General features: G+C 49.7%; 1 protein-coding gene across 1 annotated transcript in view; it reads right to left on the bottom strand.

Annotated features, from left to right (window-relative positions):
- Window positions 1-20424, bottom strand: part of SLCO2A1 (solute carrier organic anion transporter family, member 2A1) — an 81121-nt gene extending 60697 nt beyond the window's left edge. The window contains exon 1 of the mRNA NM_001123195.2: window positions 20329-20424. Within this exon, the coding sequence (NP_001116667.2) occupies window positions 20329-20424 (96 nt within the window). The remainder of the gene's footprint in view (window positions 1-20328) is intronic.

Here is a 24999-nt window from a genome sequence, read left to right on the forward strand (position 1 = left end):
TGTGTGTGTGGTGCAGGGGGCACATTATTGCTAATTTTTCCCAGAAAGAACATCTAAAGTAATGCAATAAGCAAATATTTATTGAATATCATTATGGGCCAAGCCTATTCCAGGGGAGACCAAGGGCCAAGTGGGGCTAGACCCCCAGGAGCCGTTTGTTAATAAGATAAATTATGGAGACACAGTACTAGCAGCTACTCTCAAGGCCACACGGCACATGCTGGAGGCACAATACAAGAAAGGGTTCCAGAGGCACTCAGAAAAAAGAGGGGCAGGGCGAGGCCTCTGGAAAAAGTGGGGTTGGACCTAGGTCTTTGAGGATGAAGAGAAGGTCCGAAATGGAGAGGAAAAAAAGGGGCCATCTCAGGCCCAGGAGCAAGACAAGGAGTGGAAAAACACAAGTGTGATTACGGGTCAGGAAACGATCTGGTTCATCTGAGAAAGTGCTGGCTAAGTGAGAGGAGCAAAACCAAGACAAGCCAGAGGATCAGTGTCTGAAAGGAGCCATAGAATTTTATCTCTCTCTGGCCATCACCGACGACTTCTGAGCAGGGATAATGCATGTCAAACATTTTTAGAAAGGTTAACCTGTAACAGAGGAGAATGAAGACAGACTGGAGGCAGGGAGGCCAATGAAAGGTCTTGGGACAAAGTCAAAGAGGCCTCTTGTCAGGGGTGGCATGCACCAGGGGACATCAGCAGGAGAGAAGGTCATGACCTGATGATGAAGGAGAGGTGGGGATGCCAAGTGAGCATCTTAAAGATGCTCAGGAAAAGGAAAGAGAAACAAGGAGTTCAAAACACGAGGGGGACCAGGGTGGGTGGTAGGAGGCAGAGGACGGCTGTGGGGCTGGGACAGACCCAACTGGACATCTGGGGAGCCACGCCTGGTTTCAGGCTAGCCAGCAAGTGCCTTTAGGGAAAGAGATCCTTGCTTCTGACAGCTGTTGAATCCCATACCCAAGAAGGAAGGAGAAGATCCCTTATGGGCCATCTGGAATGCAAAGACCAATCACCAAATTAAATGGTGACTCTTAAAATAAATCCCTCTAGGGTTTATGTCAGCACTCTTTTGAGCAAGACCACAGCTGTGGGAAGACATATTGTGCCATCATCTTGTTACCTTTTGCTCCTTCTCCCTGAGGCCAGAGCCTCAAACCTTGTTAGACTCCACAGAGCTTCAAGTCACCAGCTGTAAGATAGAGGGTTTGCCTGCAACAGAGCCCCAGGGATATTGCCTAACAGAACTTCAAGGAGGACCAGTGGACCTTTGATGAGGCTCCCTGAGACATGTGACTTCTGACTTGAAAGATAAAGAATCTGGAGGCTGACATAGGCTATTTGATTTCTAATAACACATATGATCCATGTCCAGTCTTTTTTTTTTTTTTTTTTTTTTTTTTTTTTTTTTTGTCTTCTTTTAGGGTTGTACCAGCAGCATATGGAAGTTCCCAGGCTAGGGGTCCAATCGGAAGCCAGCCTATAGCACAGCCACAGCAACACAGGATCTGGGCCACATCTGTGATCTACACCACAGCTCATGACAATGTCAGATCCTTAACCCACTGATTGAGGTCAGGGATTGAAGCCTCATCCTCATGCATACTGATAGGGTTCATTATCCCTGAGCCACGACTGGAACTCCACGTCCAGTCTTTTGTCTAGTCTTTAAATGAGTAGGAGCCTGCCCATCAGGCCCCCTTCTCTGGGAGTGGGCAGCTTTGTCACTGAAGGCTGCATCAGGATGCAAGTGGCCAGGTCATCTTCTTGGTCTTCTGTGCACAGTGGCCTGCAGCATCTTTGTCCCAAGTAGCCTCTATTCCAGCCCTACTCTCTCCATCATGTCAACTTATTTCTGGACTTTTCTGAACTGAAGGCTGTTCCTTCCATCGTCCCACCTCATGGATTTTCCTACCTGCCTCCCAAGATGTTCCCCTGTCCTCCGCTCTGTGTGCCTTCCTCCTCCTCCACTCCTCTGATCAGCAAGGATGGGGAGGAGGGAGAAGCATTTGACAGGCCTGGAGAGGGAAAGGTAGAAGAAACTGGGTGGGATCCAGAAAAGAAAAGTTCCAGTCAGCCCTGAAAATGCCCAAAGCCTTTCTTGGAAAAAGTTTCCCCAGGTCCCAGTGTTGGTGTAAGAGAGGAAAGGAAACTGTTACAGGAGAGGTCAAGGCAAGAGGACGAGCAAGGCATGCTAGCCTCCTTCCCATCAGAAAGCCACATTTAGATACAAGCCACCAGAACATCCTTCCCTCTGCGCCCTCCCACCTCCGCTCTGCGGGACCCCAGGGATTGACCAGGGGAGTGGACCACAGTGATCTCCACGGTTGCCAGGAGGGGTCATTCAGGACGTCAAGGTCTTCTCTGTGCCATGAAATGTCCAATCTAAACACAGGAAATGAGGGCAGGAGAGGGAGCAAGGGGGAAAGCAAGCCAATTTCTCAAATTCCCTGTTTACCTACAGTATTTAACTTTCAGCTATAAATATCATTAGTTAGATCACCCCTGACCTCGGCCTCTGAAAACACTGGCCATTTCCAAATTACCTGTGGGACGAAAGAGATGGAAAGGGAACTCAGCCTAGCACAGCAAGCCTCGGTGCCCAGAGCTCCCCTGGAGGTTCTCTGAATTCCGACCCGTGTCCTCCATGCTTTTCAAGGCCAAGAAGGCTCTATCCGCCCTCCTTTCTCCCCCAGGAGCTCTGGGAGTCCAGTCGAGGATGCTCCCCAAAGTTCCATCAATTACAGCTCCACGATAGAGACTCATGTTCCCCGACAACCATTTCAGTTTCATGTGATTACTTCCTGTCAGTCACTTTAATGAATACCCTGGGGACAAGAATGTCCCAGCCACCGCAGTGACCTCTGCTTGTGAATCGGTGCTCTGATACGTGACTGGCCTCAGAGCAGAGGTTCTCCAACTCCACAGTGCATCAGGATGGCCTGGAAAGTTTGCTGAAACAGCATACCAGGCCCTGCCTCTGGATCCAGTGGATCTGAGACTGGGCATAAAAATTTGCCTTTCTTTTTTTTTCCTTTCCTTTTTTTAGGGCTGCACCCACAGCATATGGAGATTCCCAGGCTAGGGGCCAAATCGAAGCTGTACCCACTGGCCTATGCCACAGCCACAGCAATGCCAGATCTGAGCCATGTCTGTGACCTATACCACAGCTCACGGCAACGCCGGATCCTTTTCGAGGCCATGGATCAAACCCGTGTCCTCATGGATACCAGTCAGCTTCGTGACCTCTGAGCCACAAGGGAACTCCCAGAATTTGCATTTTTGACAAGCTCCCATGTGATACTGACGCTGCTGGTACAGGGACCACACTTTGGGAACTGCAGGGCTCAGACTTAAGGAGCTCCCCCTAAACGCTAACCCAATTCCTTTCTTCCAGGCACCTCTTTCCTGGACACAAGGCCCAACCTCTGCAAACCCATTACAAAGGGATGGGGGTACAACTGAGACACACCCTTGACTTCTCTGACTCCCCTTAGCCATCTGCCCATCTGGGTATGGGGTCTGCTCACACAGTGGGGGGGTCCATCCACGCTGTCAGGTGGGCAGGGAGCGCCCCACAGCCAGCTCTGACAGTGCATTTCCGTCCACCTTTCAACTCCTTTGAACATCCCCGCTGTCTCCCCTGGAGCTCTGGAAGGCAAGTGCAAGAGAATGTGGTTTCATCATCCACACCCGGCCTGTCTGGCTGGCCCCTTTACCTGGAGGTTTCAAGATTCCTGCACGAAATCCTCAATAAGCAGCTTTCCATGGGGAAAGATGAGCTAAGCAAATACTTGATGCCTACCAGCCACAGCCCTAGGAGCAGCAGACGTGAGCTCACCCACCTATCCAATGCCACTGCCCATTCATGTCTGCAGCCCGGGGGGCTGTAACCGTAGCTGCAGGGCACAGAACAGATACTTGTGGGCAGCATAGGAAGTGGCAGCCAGAGGCTGGCGATATGCTGGGCATCTGCTCTGTGTAGGGAGAGAAGCATCCCGGAACAAAGGATTTTCAAACTGGGAAGAAGAGGGTGGATGCCCCATTTCAGGCCTCCTTGCAGAAGCTGGCCCCTAAGTACACCTTCCTCCCCTCAGTGACTTCAGCAAAGGGTCTCCGGCCCCTGCACCCCTCTTTTTGGAGGCCTATTGTGCAGGTGTGCTCACTGCTCCAGGAGCCCTCTCTTACTGCTGCTGCCACATTCTGTCCTGTACTTGTCCTGAATGCCACTGCCCTAGGATCCAGTGACAGTGGTTTTTTTTGTTCATTTTTCTTTTTTTAGGGCCACACTTGCGGCATATGGAAGTTCCTGGGCTAGGGGTGGAATGGTAGCTGCAGCTGCCAGCATACACTGCAGCCACAGCAACGCCAGATCCGAGCCGCATCTTTGACCTATGCTGTAACTTGCAGTAACACCGGATCCTTAACCTGCTGAGCCAGGGATCCAACCCGCATCCTCATCCTTAACCTGCTGAGAAAAAATGGGAACTCGTCGTGACAGTGTTTTTGATGTGTCAGTTGGGTTAGGCTACAGCCCCCAGTTATTCAATCAAACACCAATCTAGGTGTTGGCTGTGAAAGAAGTTTGCCACTGTAATTAAAATACATAATGAGCTGACTTTAAAGAAAATTATCCAAGAAAATCTGGCTGGGCCTGATTCAATTCATTAAGAAGGCCTTAAAGGCAGGCGAGGGAGGGAGAGAGAGATTCCCCTGAAGAGTTTGACCAAATGCCCATGATCATCCTTTCCTGACTTCCTGCCCTGTGAATTTTGGATTTGCTTATTCAGCCCCTAAATAATATACACCACTTCCTTGAAATAAATCTCTTAGTGCATATACATATACACATACATGTGTGTGTGTTTGTATCTTTTATTGGCCCTGGTTTGATCAAACCCTGAAATAGATGAATAATGGCCTCCCCAGTGCCTGTGTCCTAAATGCTCAGAACACGTGACTACATTGCCTGACCTGGCCAAAGGAACTTGACAAGTGTGCCTGAACTGAGATGCTTAGAATAAGGAGATTATCCCGGATCATATGAGTGGGCTAAGTGTAATCACAAGGATCATTATAAGAAGGAGACAGGAGAGTCAGAGTCAGAAAAAAAAAAAAAAAGTGAGAGGGAGAGAGATTTCAAGATGCTGAGCTGCTCACCCTGAGGACAGAGGAAGGGGCCACAAGCCACAGACTGTCAGTGGCTTTGAGAAGCCAGGAAAGGCAAGGAAACAGGTTCTCCACTAAAGCCTCCAGGAGGAGCACAGCCCTACTGACACCTCGATTTTAGGTCCTCCAGAACTGGAAGACAGTAAACCTGTGTTGTTCTAAGCCACTAGGTTTACGGTGATTTGTTACAGCAGCAGTAGGACACGAACACAAACTCTGGTTCCTATGGCCCTCCCCTCCTTCCCCAGCATCAGCGCCCTCATTCCACAGCTTCTTTTCCTTCAGCAGGACCACCCCCACCCCTTTTCCACGTCTCCTGGGGTCTGTTCTCCTTTCCACAGAAGTCTCAGGGGTCTTGTCTGCTCGCCACCCCCTCCTGAGAACAGTGCCCCACCTTGTTGTAGAAAAGGGTACCTGTTCAACCACATGGTTCTGAAAGAAGCCCCCAGAGACCCTGCCCTGCCCCAGGGCACATGGCCCAGCTGAACCACTGACAGTCTTGTTGGTCTAATTACTAATTCTTTTTTTTTTTTTTTTTTTTTGTCTTTTGTCTTTTTGTCTGTTGTTGTTGTTGTTGCTATTTCTTGGGCCGCTCCCGCGGCATATGGAGGTTCCCAGGCTAGGGGTTGAGTCGGAGCTGTAGCCACTGGCCTACGCCAGAGCCACAGCAACGCGGGATCCGAGCCGCGTCTGCAACCTACACCACAGCTCACGGCAACGCCGGATCGTTAACCCACTGAGCAAGGGCAGGGACCGAACCCGCAACCTCATGGTTCCTAGTCGGATTCGTTAACCACTGCGCCACGACGGGAACTCCTTTTTTTTTTTTTTTTTTTTTTTTTTTTTTTGGTCTTTTGTCTTTTTGTCTGTTGTTGTTTTTGTTAATTACTAATTCTTTTAGGTAATATGTAATTTCGCTCTAGTAGCTCTAAAAATTTTTCTGTCTTTACTGTTCTGCAGTTCTGGTATGATACGCATAGGTGTAGTTTTAAAAATAAATTCCTGTCAGACTTATTGTGCTTTCTTATTTTGAGGTAACTTTTTTTTTTTTTTTTTTTTTTTTGTCTTTTTAGGGTCATACCCATGGCATATGGAAGTTCCCAGGCTAGGGGTCTAATCAGAGCTGCAGCTGCTGGCCTACACCACAGCCACAGCAACGCAGGATCTGAGCTGTGTCTGCAACCTACACCTCAGTCACGGCAATGCTGGATCCTTAACCCACTGATGGAGGCCAGGGATTGAACCTGCATCCTCATGGATACTAGTCAGATTCATTAAGGCTGAGCCATAACAGGAACACCTCCATATGTCTTATTAATTCTGGAAATTCTCTTTCATTTTTTCCATATTACCTATCACCTATCCATCCTGTTCTCTCCTTGGTGCTCATTTCAGGCTTGTATTGGACTTTATTTTTATTGTTTCCATGTCTCTTAACTTGCCTTTCATAGTTTCCACTTCTTTATTTCTCTGTGCTGCATGCAGGTGACTTCTTCAACCCCATCTTCCACATCTGTGCAGATGCCACAGATTTCAAACTTGGCGATTATCTGTTAAGTAACCATTCATTGCATCTAATCTGCTATTTAACCTTTCACTGAATTTCCACTATTTAACCATTCACTGAATTTCTGTCTTTCATTTCTAGAATCCCTATGTATTTCTCAAATCTGCCTCATTTTTCATGGCATCTGTATTTCATCTTACACTTCCTTAAACATTTTAATAGACATTTGTAGTCTCTTTCAAAAAGTCCCATTATCTCAAAGTCTTTAAATCTCAAAATCTTCCTCATTGATACATCTATTGCTTATAGTGGGTTATTTCCTTGTGTAACTATTTATTGCAGGCCTCACTTCCGTGGGCATTGTTTTCACTTGGGGATTCCGGTTGGTCTGGATTGTAGAAGTATCCCTCCGGAGAGGTGTTACTCTTGTGTTTACCACATGGCAAAGAGTTATCACCAGGCCAGAACCAAATTTTATGCTAATTTATTTATTAGAAATTTCCATACCACAGGGATAGTAAACATTCTATGTCCAATTCCATGTGGCAGAGACTTGGGATTCTGATTCCTCACAGGAATCATCTCACTCAGAGGTTCTGTTAGAGACAAGCTTCTTTGTTGTTCCTGGAGTGGTGGCCAGAGTTTTACTGCTTCCCTTTACACCAAGGAGCCCAGCTTCATGCATGAGTCTCTGTGCCACTTCCCCAAGTCATCTTTGGTGCCTGTGTGACTGCTAACACCCAGTTTCCATTAGGAGTTTCTTAAGGGCTTCTTTACACAGTTTTCCCCCAACCCCTGCCGCAGGGTCAGCTGGTACGGTCACTGTTTGGGTATCCAACTCATGTGTCATCTCTTGCCCCTGAAGATTTCACTTTCTTTCTTGCAAGCTCAGCTCTGTATTGAAATATTTGGTGGTGTTCTATTTTATGCAGCATCTCTCGGTATTTGTAGTAGGAGGGTTCCATGTTATGTAAACTTGTCATATTGATGAAAACCACAACTCACTATAGTTCTTTATGATCCATCTTATCCCAACTAACCAGAGCCTTTGGACATGAGAACCCTGTCGGATTCACAGTCGTGTTCCCCATGCAGAGATTACAGAGCAGAAGCAGGAAGGTGACTTGTTAGCGTTCGGAGTCCATGGCCCCAGATGCATTGAGCAGACTTCAGTTCTGGATCTACGCCCTCTTTCCTCACAAAACCCAGTTCTTTTCCCTGTAATTTGATACATCTTTTAACTCTGCATTTGTTTGTGCATCTGCCCACTGTTTATGCCTCTCGCGAGGGCTTGGCCCTCTCCATTTTGTCCACCGTTGTACCTCCAATGCTTGATGGTAGGTAGACAAGAATTACGTGTTGCATGAATAAATCAATAAGTGCGTCTCAGGCAGCCTCCCTGACACCATTCCCAACCTCAAAGTTCTGAAACCCTTGCTGTCTATGACATTAGCAGAACTGCTGCCTTGCAAACAGTGGGTCACCAAATGACTCAAGGTTCACCAAAATGACGTCATGAAAGCCCACCTGAGGATGTCGCCACATCTTCTCCGGTGTAAAACTCCAGGCTCAGACCAGACTCCAGGCAGCCCTTAGCAGACCCAGTCCCAGCCTCCGTCCTCATCGCCTCCCCCGCAGGCTCACACTTCCTATATGGCACAAAGCCCATCAGGTACACTCACTTCCCTAAGATGTTTGGCCAACCCTCAGGGCTGGATTCCCAAGGTCTGAGCCAGCCCTTGGGAATGGGCACCAGAATAGCAGAGAGACTTTCCTGGGCAGAAATACCTCTCCATCTTCCGAGAAAAGAAAATATTCCATAGTTTGGCTTCTCTTTAATTAAAGAGTTATGGTTATGTGGCTTCAGCTCATCACTGAGGAGCCATTAGACTCAAATGAAATAACAGATGTAAAAATGCAGTGGGAACGGTGATGGGCACAGGACAGTCCTTCCTAAAGCTCCATCCCCTGGCTGGTCTCCTGGCTGCATCCTTGGTCCATCCTCAGGGACCTGGAGACGCCCCCTCCCACCTCACACCTCATCTCATATCCCTCAGTGAGGGATCTTGCCGCCTGCGGCCGAGGTGGGTGCAGGGGTCACCACAGACCTGAGCACTGTTTAACCAATATTTTTTTTTCTAGTTATAAATGCAGGACATGCTTATTGGGGAAGTATGGAAAACATACAGAGAGTCACAAAGAAGAAAAGCGAAACCATGTTATAGGCTGCCCATAGAGACCCCTCTTTAGGTCTACCCTCTTCCAGACTTGTGACTTGTAAAAACTGGATCATCTCCACATCCGATTGCCCATCCTGCCACCTCTGCTTTACACTGGAGAACGAACCCTCCCCCCGAGTGGAAACTATTTGCAATAAAACTTTAAAAAACGACTTGTAAAGATTTCATAGATGGACGTCCCATGATTTATTTACTGCCTCTCCAGTAGCTAGATATACAAGTTGTTTCCTCATGAAAAGTTTCTGAGCAGATGACTTACATGATAAAACATTTCTCAGCAGACTGGGTTTTCATTTACTTGTTCAGGAAGTGTTTCTAAGCCATTTAGTTGGCCGCACCCACTCCACACCGGGTCCCTGGTCCAAACGTCGGCGCACTGTCCAGCTGGAGCATCGGCTTTGCCTCATGACCGTGGGTCATGCCTTATGAATGTGCAGCAAGAGAGGAAAACTTAGAAGGGCTTTCAAAGCCACCAGTGTCAAACTGAACTTGGGGAAATAAAACAATATAAACAAGCAGCCCTGCTGTCTGTCGGTATGGCATCCAAAGTAGCAGAGCCCTGGGTTTGGCTGGCTGTGGTGTGCAGTGGGACCCGGGGAGCAGCCGCAGAGGATGGGGTCTTATGAGAGCATCCCTGAATCCCAGCTCTTTCATTCCCTGATGTGGCAATACCCACCATCTTCCTGTCAGTTTCCTCCCCTACACAACACAGACAACAGGCACCCTGCAGCATAGAGAGAGTTTCTAAAGCACCTGACCTTGTTATTTCACTAAATTTGGCACATATGGGTCCCTCCCACAACCCAATGCACAATTAAATGCCCACATGCTTCATATATTTTACCACACACGTGTCCTAATAAAACAGATTCGTCTTTGTAAAGATAGTACAGAAAAAAAATGTGTTGGTGCTGAGGGTGGGAACTCTAAATATTTGTGACTTTAAGATAAACCAAAACAGGCTTGATTAGCACTTGTCCCTACTTCTTGTTAACCGTACATGTTTAGGTATAACATTTACCCGCTGAGCCAGTGGGCCTGCGCCTTGCTGGGACACTGCAGGAGAAACCTGGAGGGCAGCTTCCTGACCGCAAGAGCCGGTTGAAAATGAAGTGGCAGCTAGAAAGTCCTGAAGTTCACTATCCAAGTCAGTGACAAGGTCCAGGGCTAGAGACGGCCCACTAGACAAGGCTCCCTCTCCACTAATTTGGCTCCACCAGTCTGGGTGTGTGGGATGTGGGGGTGCAGCCTGGGGTACAGGGGGTCAGGAGCCCTCTGTAAGGGTCTCTGCTGGGCCCTCTGGTGATAAAGTCGGGGAACTGGTCCCCAGTGAGCCCCTTGACTACTTGCTCCAGAGAGATGTTGTCCAGCGAGGCTGGAGGATGGACCTAACGACCTGTCCAGGGCTCTTCAAGGCTGGGCACAGACACTCCATGGATGCTCCCGAAGTCAGGGGGCAGTGAGGGTTGAGTTGAGAAGACAGCAGGATGGGGGTGAGAAGGAAGACTGTGAGGGTAGGGGTGGGAGGGGGCAGGCCTGGAGCTCCTGAGGGCATAAGAAGCTTGCAGGGCCTGATGGGGTGGGGGCTCTGTCAAGGGAAGGTCTCCTCTGGTCCCAGGAAACCCACCAGCCTCCCCTTCATGAGTGACAACCAGAACCCATGAGGAAACCCGTGTGAACTGGGACAACAAGCGTCAGGGGCCACACCTGGCCCTCAGCACTGCCTGCCTTCAGATCCCAGCCCAGCTTTTAGAGGGAGGTAGCCTGGCTTTCTGTTTCAACCCAGCCAGAGGGACTAGTGAGAGAGGGGAGACCACTTTCTAGCAGAAAGAGTGAGGAGAGGAACCAGGAAGAGGGGGGTCTGCTAGCTTCCCTTTGGGGGCCGTCCGCAGAAGGGTGGGGCAGCCTCAGCTCAACACAGGGGAGACCGGTCAAAAGCCTAGGGTGCTGAACCTGTCTTGTGATGTGGTGAGTTCCCCATCACTGGGGCTATGCAAGATTGGCAAGAGGATTCCTGCCTCTTTGAGCACATGAGCTTCCCCGTCACTCTCATTTCTGAAATTCAGTAGTTCTATAAGCCAGGGGCACCATGGCTCAGTTTTATCATTATTAGTGTGGATTATACACAATGAGGAGTTAAAAACACCACACAGATCATGATGGCAATGAAGACAGTCTGGGCAGGAGGAGGTCAAGAGGGAGAAATGGCCCCTGTCACTCGTTTCTCCCTGAAGCTTCCTGTTCCTTCTTATCAAGGGTCCTTGGGGCTCATTTCCACTCCTGGGCACCATCCCTTACCTTCCATAGTCCATGGATGGCAGTTCATTCTTGTAAATGTCACAGCAAGGGAGGCAGTAGGGTGACCAATCCATCCCAATCCACCCAGAACTCTTCCAGTTTTAAAACTGAAAGTCCTCGGTCCCAGGACAATCTCCGTCCTGGGCAAATGGAAGCAGGGGGTCCCTCTGGGAAGCAGGGCCCTACAGTGCATTGTTTCTTGGAATCAACATGAATGATTCCACTCTTAGGAGTCATTTCCTCTTAGGGCGCCGAGTGTGCACAGTGAAGCCTGGGGAAGAGCCTCCCACGGCAGACACAGACACGCAGCGAAGGCTGAGGAACAGCTCCTGCGCCAGCACTCTGCTCCTGCCACTTCCCTCAAATGCACCGTGACTCAAAGGCAAGCCAAACAATTACAAAAGGGCCTGAAGCACAGGCAGGAATGACTTGTAAAACAGACTGGGAATGTGGTCCGTTCAATCCCATCCTGCAATCTGTGGCAGCCAGTTGGGCAGGATCAGCGTGACTCTGGAAGCCTGCTGCCCTGCATCCCCAACCTCCCCCCATTACTCCCTTACCCTGGACTCACAGGGGCCATACCGCCTTCTCTAGCCAGCTTCTCTCCTGGGGTGCCCCCAGGTGCAGCCCAGGAATTGTCTGTCATCCACACCCTGCCCCTGTTCCGCTTCGGTTGTCTCAGTACCATGCCCTCTACGCCCAACAAGCTGACTGGGTGAATTAACCAGATGAACGCGTTCTGACTTGAGGTGAGTTGCATCGTTTTCTAAACTCACTTAAGTTTCACCTGGGAGTCACATCCGGGAGATGAGGCTAGACACAACATAGCTTCCTGGAGCATCACTGTCCCTCCAAGATTTGGAGGAACATACACTTTGTGATTTGAAGACACAAAGATCTATTGTTGAGGAAAATAGAAACTTCGCCTGATTCTCGGGTAAACATAAAATGCCACAGAACTGTAGCATTCACGGGAAGTCAAGCCAAATCTCGAGACACCTCCCTTCATTTCCTTGTCCTGCCTCGACGTGGAGACCCAATCACCCGCTTCTAGAATCCAGGGCATCTTGGTGGGGCGGATTGGCAAATACCAGCTTACGGTAGCCCTCCCTGATACCATCTGCATTCTAACTGAAGCCGTCTCTTCAGGCCAGCATCTCCCAGAGGTGATGGACAGAGCATCCTTCAGAACAGAAATAGGTACGGCTGATGTTTGGGTGGACAAGGTGAAATGCCCAGGTTCCTTTAGAATTTGGGTGTACACTGAACTTACAGAAAGAGTGAGTCTGCCCACATTTCTAGAGGCAGGGGGCAACCCTGAGGGGGTCAGTGCCAGTACTGACCAGACTGAGTGTCCCAAAGGTTGCAAATCTTGAAGTTACTGCCCAGGGCTGGCGCCTCCCCCGCCCCCGCAAGCTAGCGTCTCCACAGCATCTCCACCCAACAAGGCCATGACGAGGCTGGGAAGGTGGCTCTGGAAGCAGGCTGCTCACTGGAGTGGGCCATCCCACCCACCCCACAGTGAGGCTTGAGACTCCCAGCCTTGGTTTCATTCCCACCCTGATCAAATTTAATCTGTTCTGTTCCAGGGAATCAAGATCCTTTAAACCAAGAGAGCTGGAATTGATTGACGACAAGCTGGCTGGCCCGTCCCCTCTACTCTCGCCAGGTTTCAGGGCCGGTCTCCAGGCAAAGCTCAGACTCAACTGGCCTTGTTCCTGGTCTCATGTCAATCTACAACTTGACAGCATGAGATAGGAATCTGAGAAACTGAAAGGACCTCAGAGATCACTGAGCTCAGGCCCAAATGTCCATAGATGGGAGAATCCATAACTGAGAGGCATTCTGTGGCTAGGGTGAGTAGGGGCTAGGAGTGCGATGACCCTGGTGGGAATTTCTGCTTTGGGATTTACTGGATACATGGTCTTGGATGTGCCTCGATTTCAAGGACGAAATGGAGATGTTGATGCCTCTCTTGCAGGGCTGTCACTGAGAACAGAAAACAGCTTAGGAACAGAGACTGAAAAATCAAATTCAAGGGAAAAGACAACCATTCAGCTATGGCCAGAAGGAAAGCTAGAGCAAAAAAAGACCCCAGATCCTGGAGCTCCCGTCATGGCTCAGCAGAAATGAATCTGACTAGCATCCATGAGGACGCAGGTTTGATCCCTGGCCTTGTTCAGTGGGTTAAGGATCCGGTGTTGCTGTGAGCTGTGATGTAGGTCACAGACAAGGCTTGGATCCCAAGTTGCTGTGGCTGTGGCTTAGGCGAGCGGCTACAGCTCCGATTAGACCTCTAGCCTGGGATCCTCCATAGGCTGTGGGTGCGGTCCTTAAAAAAAGACAAAAGAAAAGGAAAAAGACCTAAGATCCCATCCAGTTATTAAAAGCAACCTTTGAATCTCTCATAAAATCTTCCAAAAGGGCAAAGTGGAAGGGAAACCGAAGGGGTTATAAGATTTGGAAACCATATCATTACAGAATAACAATCTAGTTTTACCTGATATTAAAACTTGCTGTTTAGCTATAGTAACCAAGATGTTGTAGTATTGGAGATGATATATACACATACATCAGTGAAGCGTGACAGAAAACCCAGAAAAGACCCACACAAGTATGGCTGACAGATCTTCAACAAAGGTGCAAAGGCAGTTCAACAGAGAAAGGACAGTCTTTTCAACCACAGGTACTAGAACAACTGCATAATCACAGGCAGAAACAATGAACCTTGACCCAAACCTCGCACCCATACAAAAATTAACTCCGAATGGATCACAGATTTAAATGTACAGCTATAAAACAGGATTTCTCCTTTAGGAATTAAAATTTGGTGAAGAGGTTTTAGATAAGACACCAAAAGCAGGATACAGACAATTCAAAATTGATAAATTGAACTTTATCAAAATCAAAACTTTTTTTTTCTTCCCTGTGAAAGGTCCTATTAAACAGTTGGAAAGATAAGCTATAGACTGGGAGAGAATATTTCCAAACCACATGCCCAGCAAAGGACTTGTATCTCATATATATAAAGAACTCTCAAGACAATAGTTTAAAAATCTAGTTAGAAAATGGACAAAATATATGAACCGACATTTCAATGAAGAGGATATACACCTGGCAAATGAGCACATAAAAAGATGCTCAATATCACAGCTATTAGAGAAATGCAAAGTAAAACCATGAAGAAAGGTCACTACACACCCATTAGAGGAGCTAAACTAAAAAGCAGTAACACCACCAACTGCTGGCAAAGATGTAGAGAAACTGAATCTCTCATACTTGGCTGGTGTGAAGGTAGAATGTTATGGCCACTGTGGACAACAGTTTGGCAGTTTCTTTAAAAAAAAATCTACATGCAACTACCATACCAGCCAGCAAATGAACTCCTTGGCATTAACTCCAGAGAAATAAGAATTTATGTCCACGCAAAAACCTGTACATGATCATTTGTGGCAGCTTTATTTGTAATAGCCCTAAACTGGAAACAATCCAAATATCCTTCAATGGGTAAATGGCTAGACAGTCACAAAACATCCATGCTGTGCAGTAAAAAGGAACAAACTATTTTTTTTTTTTTTTGGTCTTTTTTTGCCGTTTCTTGGGCCGCTCCCACGGCATATGGAGGTTCCCAGGCTAGGGGTCGAATCGGAGCTGTAGCCGCCAGCCTACGCCAGAGCCACAGCAACGCGGGATCCGAGCCGCGTCTGCGACCTACACCACAGCTCACGGCAACGCTGGATCGTTAACCCACTGAGCAAGGGCAGGGACCGAACCCGCAACCTCATGGTTCCTAGTCGGATTCGTTAACCACTGCGCCACGACGGGAACTCCAGGAACAAACTATTGATTCATGGAACAGCTTGGATAGATCTCAAGGACATTAGGCTGAATGAAAAAGTCAGTCGTAATAGGTCACATATTGCATGACTCCATTCATACAATGTTCTCAAAATGACAAAATTGCAGCACTAAAGAAAGACTTAGGGAGAGCAGCAAAATCTCTGTGCCATGGGATAGTTCTGTCTTGAAGTGGTGGGATGATCCAATGGCCTGGACCTCTACTCACACACCATCATCAAGTCAGCGTCCTGCTTTTGGTACTACACTGTAGCTCTGTAAGAAGAAACCTGTGGGAGGAACTGGGCAAAGGGTACACGGAATCTCTCAGCACTATATTCCCTATGAATCTATGATTATTTCAAAATAAGTCCCTCTTCCATCTGTTCTGTGGCAGCACAGGTTACAAACGCATCACCAGGAGACGAAAATGAAAGCCAGGAAGGGCTCTGAGCACAGTCACAGGATGAGTGGCCTTCAACCCCCACCCCACCCCACCCTACCCATTCTCATTGCCCTTCTTCCCCATCCCCGCAAACACACACAAACAGGGCAAGGTGGGCCTTCTCAGGGACAGACAACCCTGAGAACAGAATAAATGCTGTTCTCAGTGTCAGAGAAACACCCTGGGGAGGAGCGGGCGTATCTTAAATCACAGGGTTGGTGAAGGAATTTTTTGGCCCAGGGGAGTCCCTTGAAAGTGCCTCCCCAAGCATGGATGGCAGGTCGATGAGATACAGCACTTTCCTCCGGAAATTAAGGCGTTAAGCCCAAGATGCTGCCTCATGATTGGCAGTCAGGGGCCTCAGGAAGCTATGGACAAAGCACCTCTCCCTTAGTTAGGGGCCTCCCTCCCAGGTCAGAGGTCACCAGGGCCATTCAGGCCAAGTTGGCAGATGTCCTTAATCCTTTCTTTCCACTGTTCCTCCCCAGTTTTCCACCCCCCCCCCCCGACTGGCTATCCATTATTTCACTACCCTGGGGCCCTGGGTGTGTGAGTTTCTGAAATTTGGGCAGCAGTTACCAGTCAACCACTCTTTCTATAAGATAACCTCAGTTTGGCCCCAAGAGATTCATTTTAAGAAGAAACAGATCTCTCTGAGGTTGCCAGGATAAGTTAGCCACAACGGCTCTCCCTACCTCCCCCCACCCCTGCTCCCATCATCACTGAATGAATCTGTTTTTAATTTAGAGTTTGGGAGTTCTGGATGCTGAAATGCTCCCTCTGACAAAGACTGGTGAGCAGGTCCTCTACTTCGCAGGAATCCTGGAAGCCAGAGGCAAGCAAGACTGTCTCTAGATTAAATAAGATTTTTTAAAATTTTCTTTATATATATATTTTTTTTCCACTGTACAGCATGGTGACCCAGTTACACGTATACGTATACATTCTTTTTTCTCACATTACGTGTTCCATCATAATTGACTAGACAGAGTTCCCAGTGCTACATAGCAGGATCCCATTGCTGATCCATCCCAAAGGCAACATTCTGCATCTATTTACCCCAAGCTCCCAGTTGCTCCCACTCCCCCCCCTTCCCCCTCGGCAACCACAAGTCTATTCTCCAAGTCCATGATTTTCTTTTCTGTGGAAAGGTTCCTTTGTGCCATATATTAAATTCCAGATATAAGTGATATCATATGGTATTTGTCTTTCTCTTTCTGACTGACTTCACTTAGTATGAGAGCTTCTAGTTCCATCCATGTTGCTACAAATGGCATTATTTTGTTCTTTTTTATGGTCGAGTAGCATTCCATCGTGTATATATACCACATCTTCCTAATCCAATCATTTGTCAATGGACATTTGGGTTGTTTCCATGTCTTAGCTATTGTGAATAGAGCTGCAATGAACATGCAGGTGCATGTGTCTTTTTTAAGTAGAGTTTTGTCCGGATATATGCCCAAGAGTGGGGTTGCTGGGTCATATGGTAGTTCTATGTATAGTTTTCTAAGATATATGATTGTATTTACTCCTGTAAAAACTCACCCCAGAGCACGATAGACACCCAGCTCTTGAGATGAGATTAGGAAGAATGAAAAGGTCTGAGCCTGCTAAGCGTTTGGGTGCATCTGCGCTGCAGTCACAGCAGCGGCCCCTGGTCACGGCTGAGATTTGTGTATCACCAGGGCCTGGAGAAAGCCCTGACCACTCAAAGAGGCATCTCCCCATGTGCAAACCCAGAGCTTCCCAGCACCGTGTGATGGAGAGGGCCGGGGTCTGACTCCGGAGGATCTCTTTCCTGGTTCCTCTACACTCCACCCTTTCTGTACCAAAGGACCAGCCTCAGGAAGCCTTGTTTTCCTCATTATTAACAGGGACAGTAATGACATGCAGTTGATAAAGTAATGAAAACTACATATGGGTAAAACATTTCCAAGAGTTCCCAGTACATTCAGACATACCCCTTACTGTTAGCTACTATTACCACTTTTGGACAGTATTATTAACTGTAGTTCCTCCTTTTTTTTTTTTTTTTTTTTAGGGCCACACCCACAGCATGTGGAGGTTCCCACACTAGGGGTCCAATCAGAGCTACAGCTGCTGGCCTACACCACAGTCACAGCAACTCGGGATCTGAGCCACGTCTTCAACCTACACCACAGCTCACGGCAACGCTGGATCCTTAACCCACTGAGCGAGGCCAGGGATCGAACCCGCAACCTCATGGTTCCTACTTGGATGCGTTTACCACTGCACCACAAGGGGAACTCCAACTGCAGTTCCTCCTAACTATTAACTGTGCCTCATGAAATGAGGTGTAATTGGTGGAATAACTGATTCTAAGTTACGTTTGATGTGCAGTCTTGTTTGGTGAGGCAAGAACTGACCCCACAGTGATGCTGATTCCAAGGAGCACAGCATGGTTTACTAAGCCCTTTCCTACACCTCACTCCATATAATCATTACAGAGGTTCCCTACCCCGACCCTGGGAGGTGGGAATTGTTCATGTTACCAGGCTTTTTCACACAAGGAGGATTAGGAACTCCTCCCTGTGTTGCCTAGTTAATAAGAGGATGTCATGGGGCTTGGCTCTGAGTCCCCACACTTCATCCACTTTCTCTAAGCCACATAGTATGTGGGGGTCTGAAGGAATGTCGTAAAGCTGATTGGTTAGTCTGTTCCAGCAACGAGGAACCTAGAAAAGTGATGGGTCTTCATGTTGGGTGTGCCCTGTCCCTTCCACGTCACACCTGTCACAAAACATGTGCAGTCCATACACGACCAGGAGGGTGCAGGGCAGCCACTGGACCTGTCATTGGGAGCAGGAAATTGCTCATCAAACAGAAAGGCCCCCAGAAGCCAGCATTGTCCCCTGGAAGAAAAGACTTCAGGGAGTTTGAAGGATGGAATTCCAGACCCTAGATCTGTCTTGAGATATCCAGTCTCCTACCTGGTTTCAGGCTGATAAGTGGCAAGTGCCAGTCACTCCCAACTATGGTCTCAGAATCACTATGGATCAACGGAAGCAATGATGAAAAGAATCTGGTTTTTAGAGTTGAGAAAGACTCTTAACTGGTATGAACCTTCAGAAGATGGATTGGCCCGGGGCCGATGCCTCAGGCTGGTGTGGCTAAATCATCAACATGTGATAAATTATCTTATTCTGATAGATCTTCAAAGAAAGTACTGCCTTAAACTCATTTATTTTAGGGACTTAGGGTGGATGGATCAGTCTTACTTGGGGCTACCCTCACTGTCAGCTGTTCCTCTAATTCCAAGAATAGTGAAAACAGAGGGAGTTGCCCTTGCTCTGGTTCCCTCCTGGCCCCTTCTTTTCAGACCACCCAACTGTTGCCCCTACCCTTTCCTCCCAATTCCGAATTTATAAATACCAAATGGTCCACAATTCTCTGCTCAGACTTATTTAAATTCTTTTAAATAGTGGGACCAAAACCACACACACAGTGAATGTTCTCATCATGGTCTGGCCAAAAGTGAAGAGATTTGAGAATTATTTTAAACTATCTCAAAATTTCTGTGTCTTATTTATACCTAACCATGGAATCAATTAAGCCTTTATTTAGTGTAGTGTGGGGAAAGGGCAGAAGCAGGAGTCGGGGTCCCAGCTCCACTGCTAACAATATGCGCAAATCCTTAGATGGGCTCCACTGTGACCTCCAGATCAATTTCTTTTGGACACATCTAAACATCCCACAGAGACATCCTCCCTTTGTATGATCTGGGTTCCCCTCAATTGCACCACTGGAGGTGTTCACGAAGTCCCATCTGATTGTATACGGCTGGAAACAACCTCCTGCACCATAACACCTACCCAGAGACCAAGGAGCCCTCATGGGCTCTGCAACCTTCCACATCCTCACCACAGTTGCATTCCTCAGTTGCTTCTGCCCCCCAAGAAGAGGCAAAAGAGCCTGAGCATGGATTCAACCATTCCTCTTGGACCTGTGAGGGGGCAGAGAGCACGCCTGACCCCATGGGAAGTAAAACATCCTTACCACACAACTGCCTACGCCTATCTTTTCTTCACTGTTACCCATGATTTGTCAGACAAGGATCATCTGCCTCAACTTTACTGAACAGACTCTGAAAGCCGCTTCTTTCCTGGGGCCAGTTCTGGACTGGGAAAAGCTGGTCCAAGAGCTGCAGCGTTGGTTGCCAGCCTAGGGGGAATTCTCAACATTGCTCTAGGCAGCAGAGCCCACGTGTTACTGCCCCTGGGGAAGACGAAAGCCTGGGGAAGACCAGCTCTTCTGTCACCCATCCAGGATGAGCTGGGCTCTGATTCCCATTTCGGAAGGATCGAGTCTTGTCTCTTACAAGGCGCCAGACCAGGGCACGTCCAAGCCCATTCCCTTAACGAAGTAACTACACACAGGAGACAAAAAGATACCCCTGAGATGTTCTTTTTCAATCAAAGAACAGGACAGTTCCCTAGGCTAGTGAGTGCCAAGACTATCTGAGTAGAGTTGGCCCAATAAGTAGGTACTTGCACTGCCCTGTTTCCTACCCTGACAGGGGAGTGTGAGCGCGCGCGCACACACACGCGCTCTCGCGCTCTCTCTCTCTCTCTCCTCTCTCTCTCTCTCTCTCTCACACACACACACACACACACACACGCAATTACATACGCCAAGCAGGCGCTCGCCTGTCCAGGCACCCCTTTGCCCACCCTGCGGGGCCCGTGGGGATGGGTCCCAGAGCGGGACGCGGGAGGGAGCCCGCGCCCCCAGCACCTCGCGGACGCCCACGGCACCCCGCTGAGGGTGCACCCGCGCGGTTCAGGCCGGGACAGCCCGGGTTCTCCACTCACCTTAATGTTGCTGAAGATAGAGCGGGGACAGCGGCTGGCTCGGCCCGCAGAGGCGCCGCTGCTCTGGCGTGCGCTGGGCTCAGGCAGGAGCCCCATGGTGGCGGCAGCGCCGGGCCCGGGATGAGAGGCCGGGCGAGCGGGGCTGGGGCTCCTGGGCCGGGGCGGGCGGCCAGAGGGTGGCGGGCGCGGCGCTGGTGGCCGGAGGAGGCACGCAGCGCGAAGACTGAGTGCGAGGGTGCGCGCCCAGAAGTTTTATAAGTGGCCGCTGCTGCCGCCGCCGATGATGAAATGCGCTCTCCCTCCTCCCTCCTTCCCTCCGGTGTCAAAGGCGCTGTGAGCCCCCGCCCGGCCGCCACCCCCTCAGACAGGTGTGACGCGGCGGCCGGCTGCGCTTGACCTCGTTCCGGCCGGGGTTGTCTCCGTGCCTGCAACCCGGCTGGGACCCGCGAGGCTCGACTGCCCCGGGAGAAGGTCCCGCCCGCCGGAGGGTGGGGGTGGGTGGGGGCGGGGGTGGCGGGCCCGGGGAGGGGAGGTCTGCAGGAGGGGGCGGGAGGCTGCAGAGCGTGTGGGTGCCCCGAGCGCTGGCGCAGAGGGGCGGGGTGCCGCTGGCTGGCAGGCTCGAAGGGACGGGAGAAGGAATCTGCAGGGCTACGGGGACCGGAGGAGACAGGAGGGGGAGCGATGGGCGCTGGAGGGGCCAACGGGAGCCGGGGGCGTTGGGGGGGGGGTGCTGGAGAGGAGCCGGCGTTTGTGAAGGGAGGGGAAGCCTCTGCGCTCCTCCCGACGCTCTCGGGAAGATTTACGGAGCCGGTCTCTGCTTGTTTGCACTCGCCGAAAACCTGGGCTCTCGGTTCCGGTGATGGCTCTGAGACTTGCCGCCGAGGCTCTGTTTGTGCCGAGGACTGATTTATATTTAAACTGCTCTTTGCGCCCGGAGAGGGGCCGGGTAACAAAGGTGGAGAGGTGGGGGCCACCCCGGGCTGGGCTCGAACTCTCTGGACCTGAGCCAAGTTAAACTGGAGGTGCTGTCGAGTGTCAGCATGGCTGGGTCTGGCCTAGGGTGTTGCGGGGAGGGCGGGGGGTGGGGGTGGGGTGGGGAGGAGGGGTAAGGGAGTAGGCCAGGAACAAAAGGGATGCACCCCACTGATCTCCTGTCAGGCCTAGAATAGAAGAGACCCTTATTTCTTTCCCAAAAAAATTTTTCCACCAGACTGTAGTGCAGAAAAGAGAAAGAAGGTGAGACTTTCAAGAGAAGGATAAGTTTCTGCCAAAATCAGCTGAAACAAGGAATGCAGTTCTGGAGGTATTTTTCCAGCTCTTTAATTCCTGCAGTTCTCTGCAGAAACTCTTGAAGCCCCCACCTCTCCAGCTACTTCCAGGCAAAGATGCCCCTCACTTTCTGGGAAGCTTTGGATAAGACAGGGGCCACAGGACAGATGGACCAGGTAGGTTTCTTATTTCTACCCAAGGCCTGATGCCTTTCTGGGCATCTCTCTTATGTCTAGGGGCTTCTCCTTTCTCCCTGTGACCCAAGGACCATGGACGTGGAGTGCAGGAGGAAAAGCCATTGGACAGTGGGTGGCCTCCGGCCACTTCACTCACCCACAGATAGAGGGGTATCCAGAGTCCTGCTGCAGCCCCAGATCCAAATTAGGCATGAAACTTGTCACTAGTATGCCGTCTTAGAGAAGTTGCAGCACAAGAACGCCTGCCCCCACAGACCCCCCAATGCACACTGGGCACTGGGCTGTGACAGCCATGGTTACAGCCAGGCGTTCTGCATCAGGGATTCTGCTGGCCTCCCCAGGGATAAATCCAAAGAAGCCCAGGATTAGTCTAAGTTATTGGTTCTGTCACAATCTGGATTTTACAGGTCATGATGAAGTCAACCAAAAAGAGTGATTGGAAGCCGCGTAGCAAATAAGTGATGGAGTTGGAACCTGAACCCAGCTTTGTTGACTCCAAAGCCCCAGACTTGTAGCACTCTGTCCTTTGAAAAGTTACCTATTCTACCAGCTTGATTTCACAAGTAAATCCAAGCAGAGACCAGAGAATGCCCAAGCCAAGGTCACGATCATGGTAAGGTCACCATGGCTGGAGCCTCTTCCTCAAATGCTGCCATGAGGCCTTACCGTTTTCCTCTGATAGAATCCCAGGGAGGGTCAGCCTCTCTAACCCTCACCTCATCCTGCTCCATTCACCTTGCCGCTGCCCACTCTCAGGACTAGCCTTCTCTGTAAAGGAAAGGCTTCGTGTCCACAGATGGTTATCTGCCATCATCTGCCTTTTCTAGGAGGAGTGCAGCTAAATGTAATGGAGACTCAACCAAATTGGGGCTTCTGTGAAATTTATTTGTCTTTCATAGTAAGAAGCCACTTGTAGACAGCCCAGGGGTCGTGACCTAGGTCCTTTCAAGATTCCTTAGTGTGTAGGTGCTTGTCCTCATGGCTGGCTCATCCCCACAAGTGGGGGCTCCACCGCCAGCCTTCTCTCCTAGTTCCAGGGAGGAAATGGAAGACAGGAAACAGGAAGGAGCCGTGCTCACAGGGAAGCAAATCACTCCTGTGCCTGCTCAGCTACTGTTCCTTAAGTCTTGTTGGTCCAAACTGGATCACTTGTTTATTCATGTGAAAGCGGCTAAGAAATGTTGTTAATACAGTGGCTGCCTCCGTTCAGTGTCTGCACAGAGTAACACATTTCCGTAAAAGAGCACCCCCAGGGTCTGTTCCCAAGGCTCTTCCCAGATCCTTTGAAGTCACCCAATACTTCTCAGCACTGGGAAAACAAAGCACAAGGACAGTGCCTGATGTCAAAGACTGTGATCTCACGGTGGGGATGGAGGAGAGCAGTTGTGCACACCTGCTACCGGAGCACTGAGGAGGGGTCCTAATTCATCCTGGGCCAGCACGAAGACTTCCTGAAGGAGGTGACGTTCCAGTGGAGCCCTAAGGACCAGAAGGATTAGGGGGACTAGGGTGAAGGAAGTGATTTCAGTCTGGCTGGAGCATGAGACTTGGGGACAGTGGCGGGCCAGTGTGTGATGAAAAGGTTGCAACACTGAGAGATGTGCAGTGAGATGTAGGTCTTATCCCCAAAGTAATGGAGAGCCTTTGAAGGCTGGTTTGCATTCTGGCAGCTGGGTCTGAGTGCAGCGGGACAGTCTGTGGAAGGAATCCCAGGAGCTCTGTGGCAGTGGGGATGGTTCTGGGAAGGAGAGAAAGGCCCAAGAGGTGTCGAAAGGAGATGGCAGCCAGGTGACAGTGAGGGAGGTGTTAGGGATCACTCTTGGGGTCTGAACTGGGCAACCTGCATTGGTGATGCCAACTGCTGGCAGAGGGGACCCAGAAGGGGCAGCAACAACTGCGGGAACGGGGTGCATCCTCCCAGGCTGGTTTTGAGTTCACACTGCCTGGGGCACACGCAGGCAAGATGCCCAGCAGGCAGATTGGTACAAGGGTACCGTGCCCAGGGTGGATGCTGGGCTAGAGATCAGGGTCTGGACATCTCATGTGGAGGCAGTGGGCATCTCAAGAACAGACGAGTCTCCCAGAGAGAATGGTGGAGAAAGAGGTCGAGGACCAGCTCCAGCAACATCCAGGTGGCTCAGGGCATAAAGCCAGCAAAGGAGACAGAGGGAAGCCAGTGCAGAGGGAAGTGAACAGACTGGGAGTGTCTGCTGATAGAGTCCGGAGTAGTGTTTCAAGGAGGAAGAGGTCAGGAACATGCCTAGGATGCTGAGGAGGGAAATTAAGATCTGAGAATTGGCAGTAGGCTGGCACCTAGGACCTTGGCAGGAGTATATCCGGTGGGTGATGTGAGCAGAGGTCTGACTACATGGGCTGAGGAGGAGCCAGAAGGGAGAAAGGCAAACAGCGGCCAACAGTAACTTGCCCCAGGGGTGCAAAGGGAAGGAGAAAGATAAAGGAGCTAGAAGCTTGGGCTTTCTTCTCAGCCTTCTCTCGCTTCCTCTCCTTCCAAAACTGAAGCAGTTAGATGTTCTTCTCCAGGGTTTTGCTCATGATGTGGCCCTGTCCCCGCTGCCTGCCTCATATAGCTTGGCTCCTATTTTCCAAGGGCAGCTCCTGTGATTACCTGTTCTGGGCCCCTATAACAACAGTATCTCTTGTCACTCGGGAAACTCGAGGTCATTATGCCCATTTTACAGATGAACAAATGGAGGCTTGGGCTCTTCCTTAATACACACTGAGTGCTCCTGCCTCTTTTATCACAGATCGCAGTGTTGCTGAGGGCATAGACGCTATAATCAGATGTCAACACCATTACCCTTCATATCAGCTGTGTTACCTGCTTAACCCCTTGACTCCTCTGTGCCTTCTCTTTAAGGTGTCTTTTTTTTTTTTTTTTTTTTTTTTGGTGTTTTTTTTTTTAGCCTTTTCTAGGACCACTCCCGCAGCATATGGAGGTTCCCAGGCTAGGGGTAGAATCAGACCTGTAGCCACTGGCCTACGCCAGAGCCACAGCAACGCGGGATCCGAGCTGCGTCTGTGACCTGTACCACAGCTCACAGAAACACTGGATCCTTAACCCACTGAGCAAGGCCAGGGATTGAACCTGCAACCCCATGGTTCCTAGTCAGATTCGTTAACCACTGAGCCATGACGGGAACTCCTCTTTTTCCTTTTTTTCTTTTTTTTTTTTTTTTTTTTTTTT

Source organism: Sus scrofa, chromosome 13 (genome assembly GCF_000003025.6).
Source record: "Sus scrofa isolate TJ Tabasco breed Duroc chromosome 13, Sscrofa11.1, whole genome shotgun sequence".
Lineage (NCBI taxonomy): Eukaryota > Metazoa > Chordata > Mammalia > Artiodactyla > Suidae > Sus > Sus scrofa.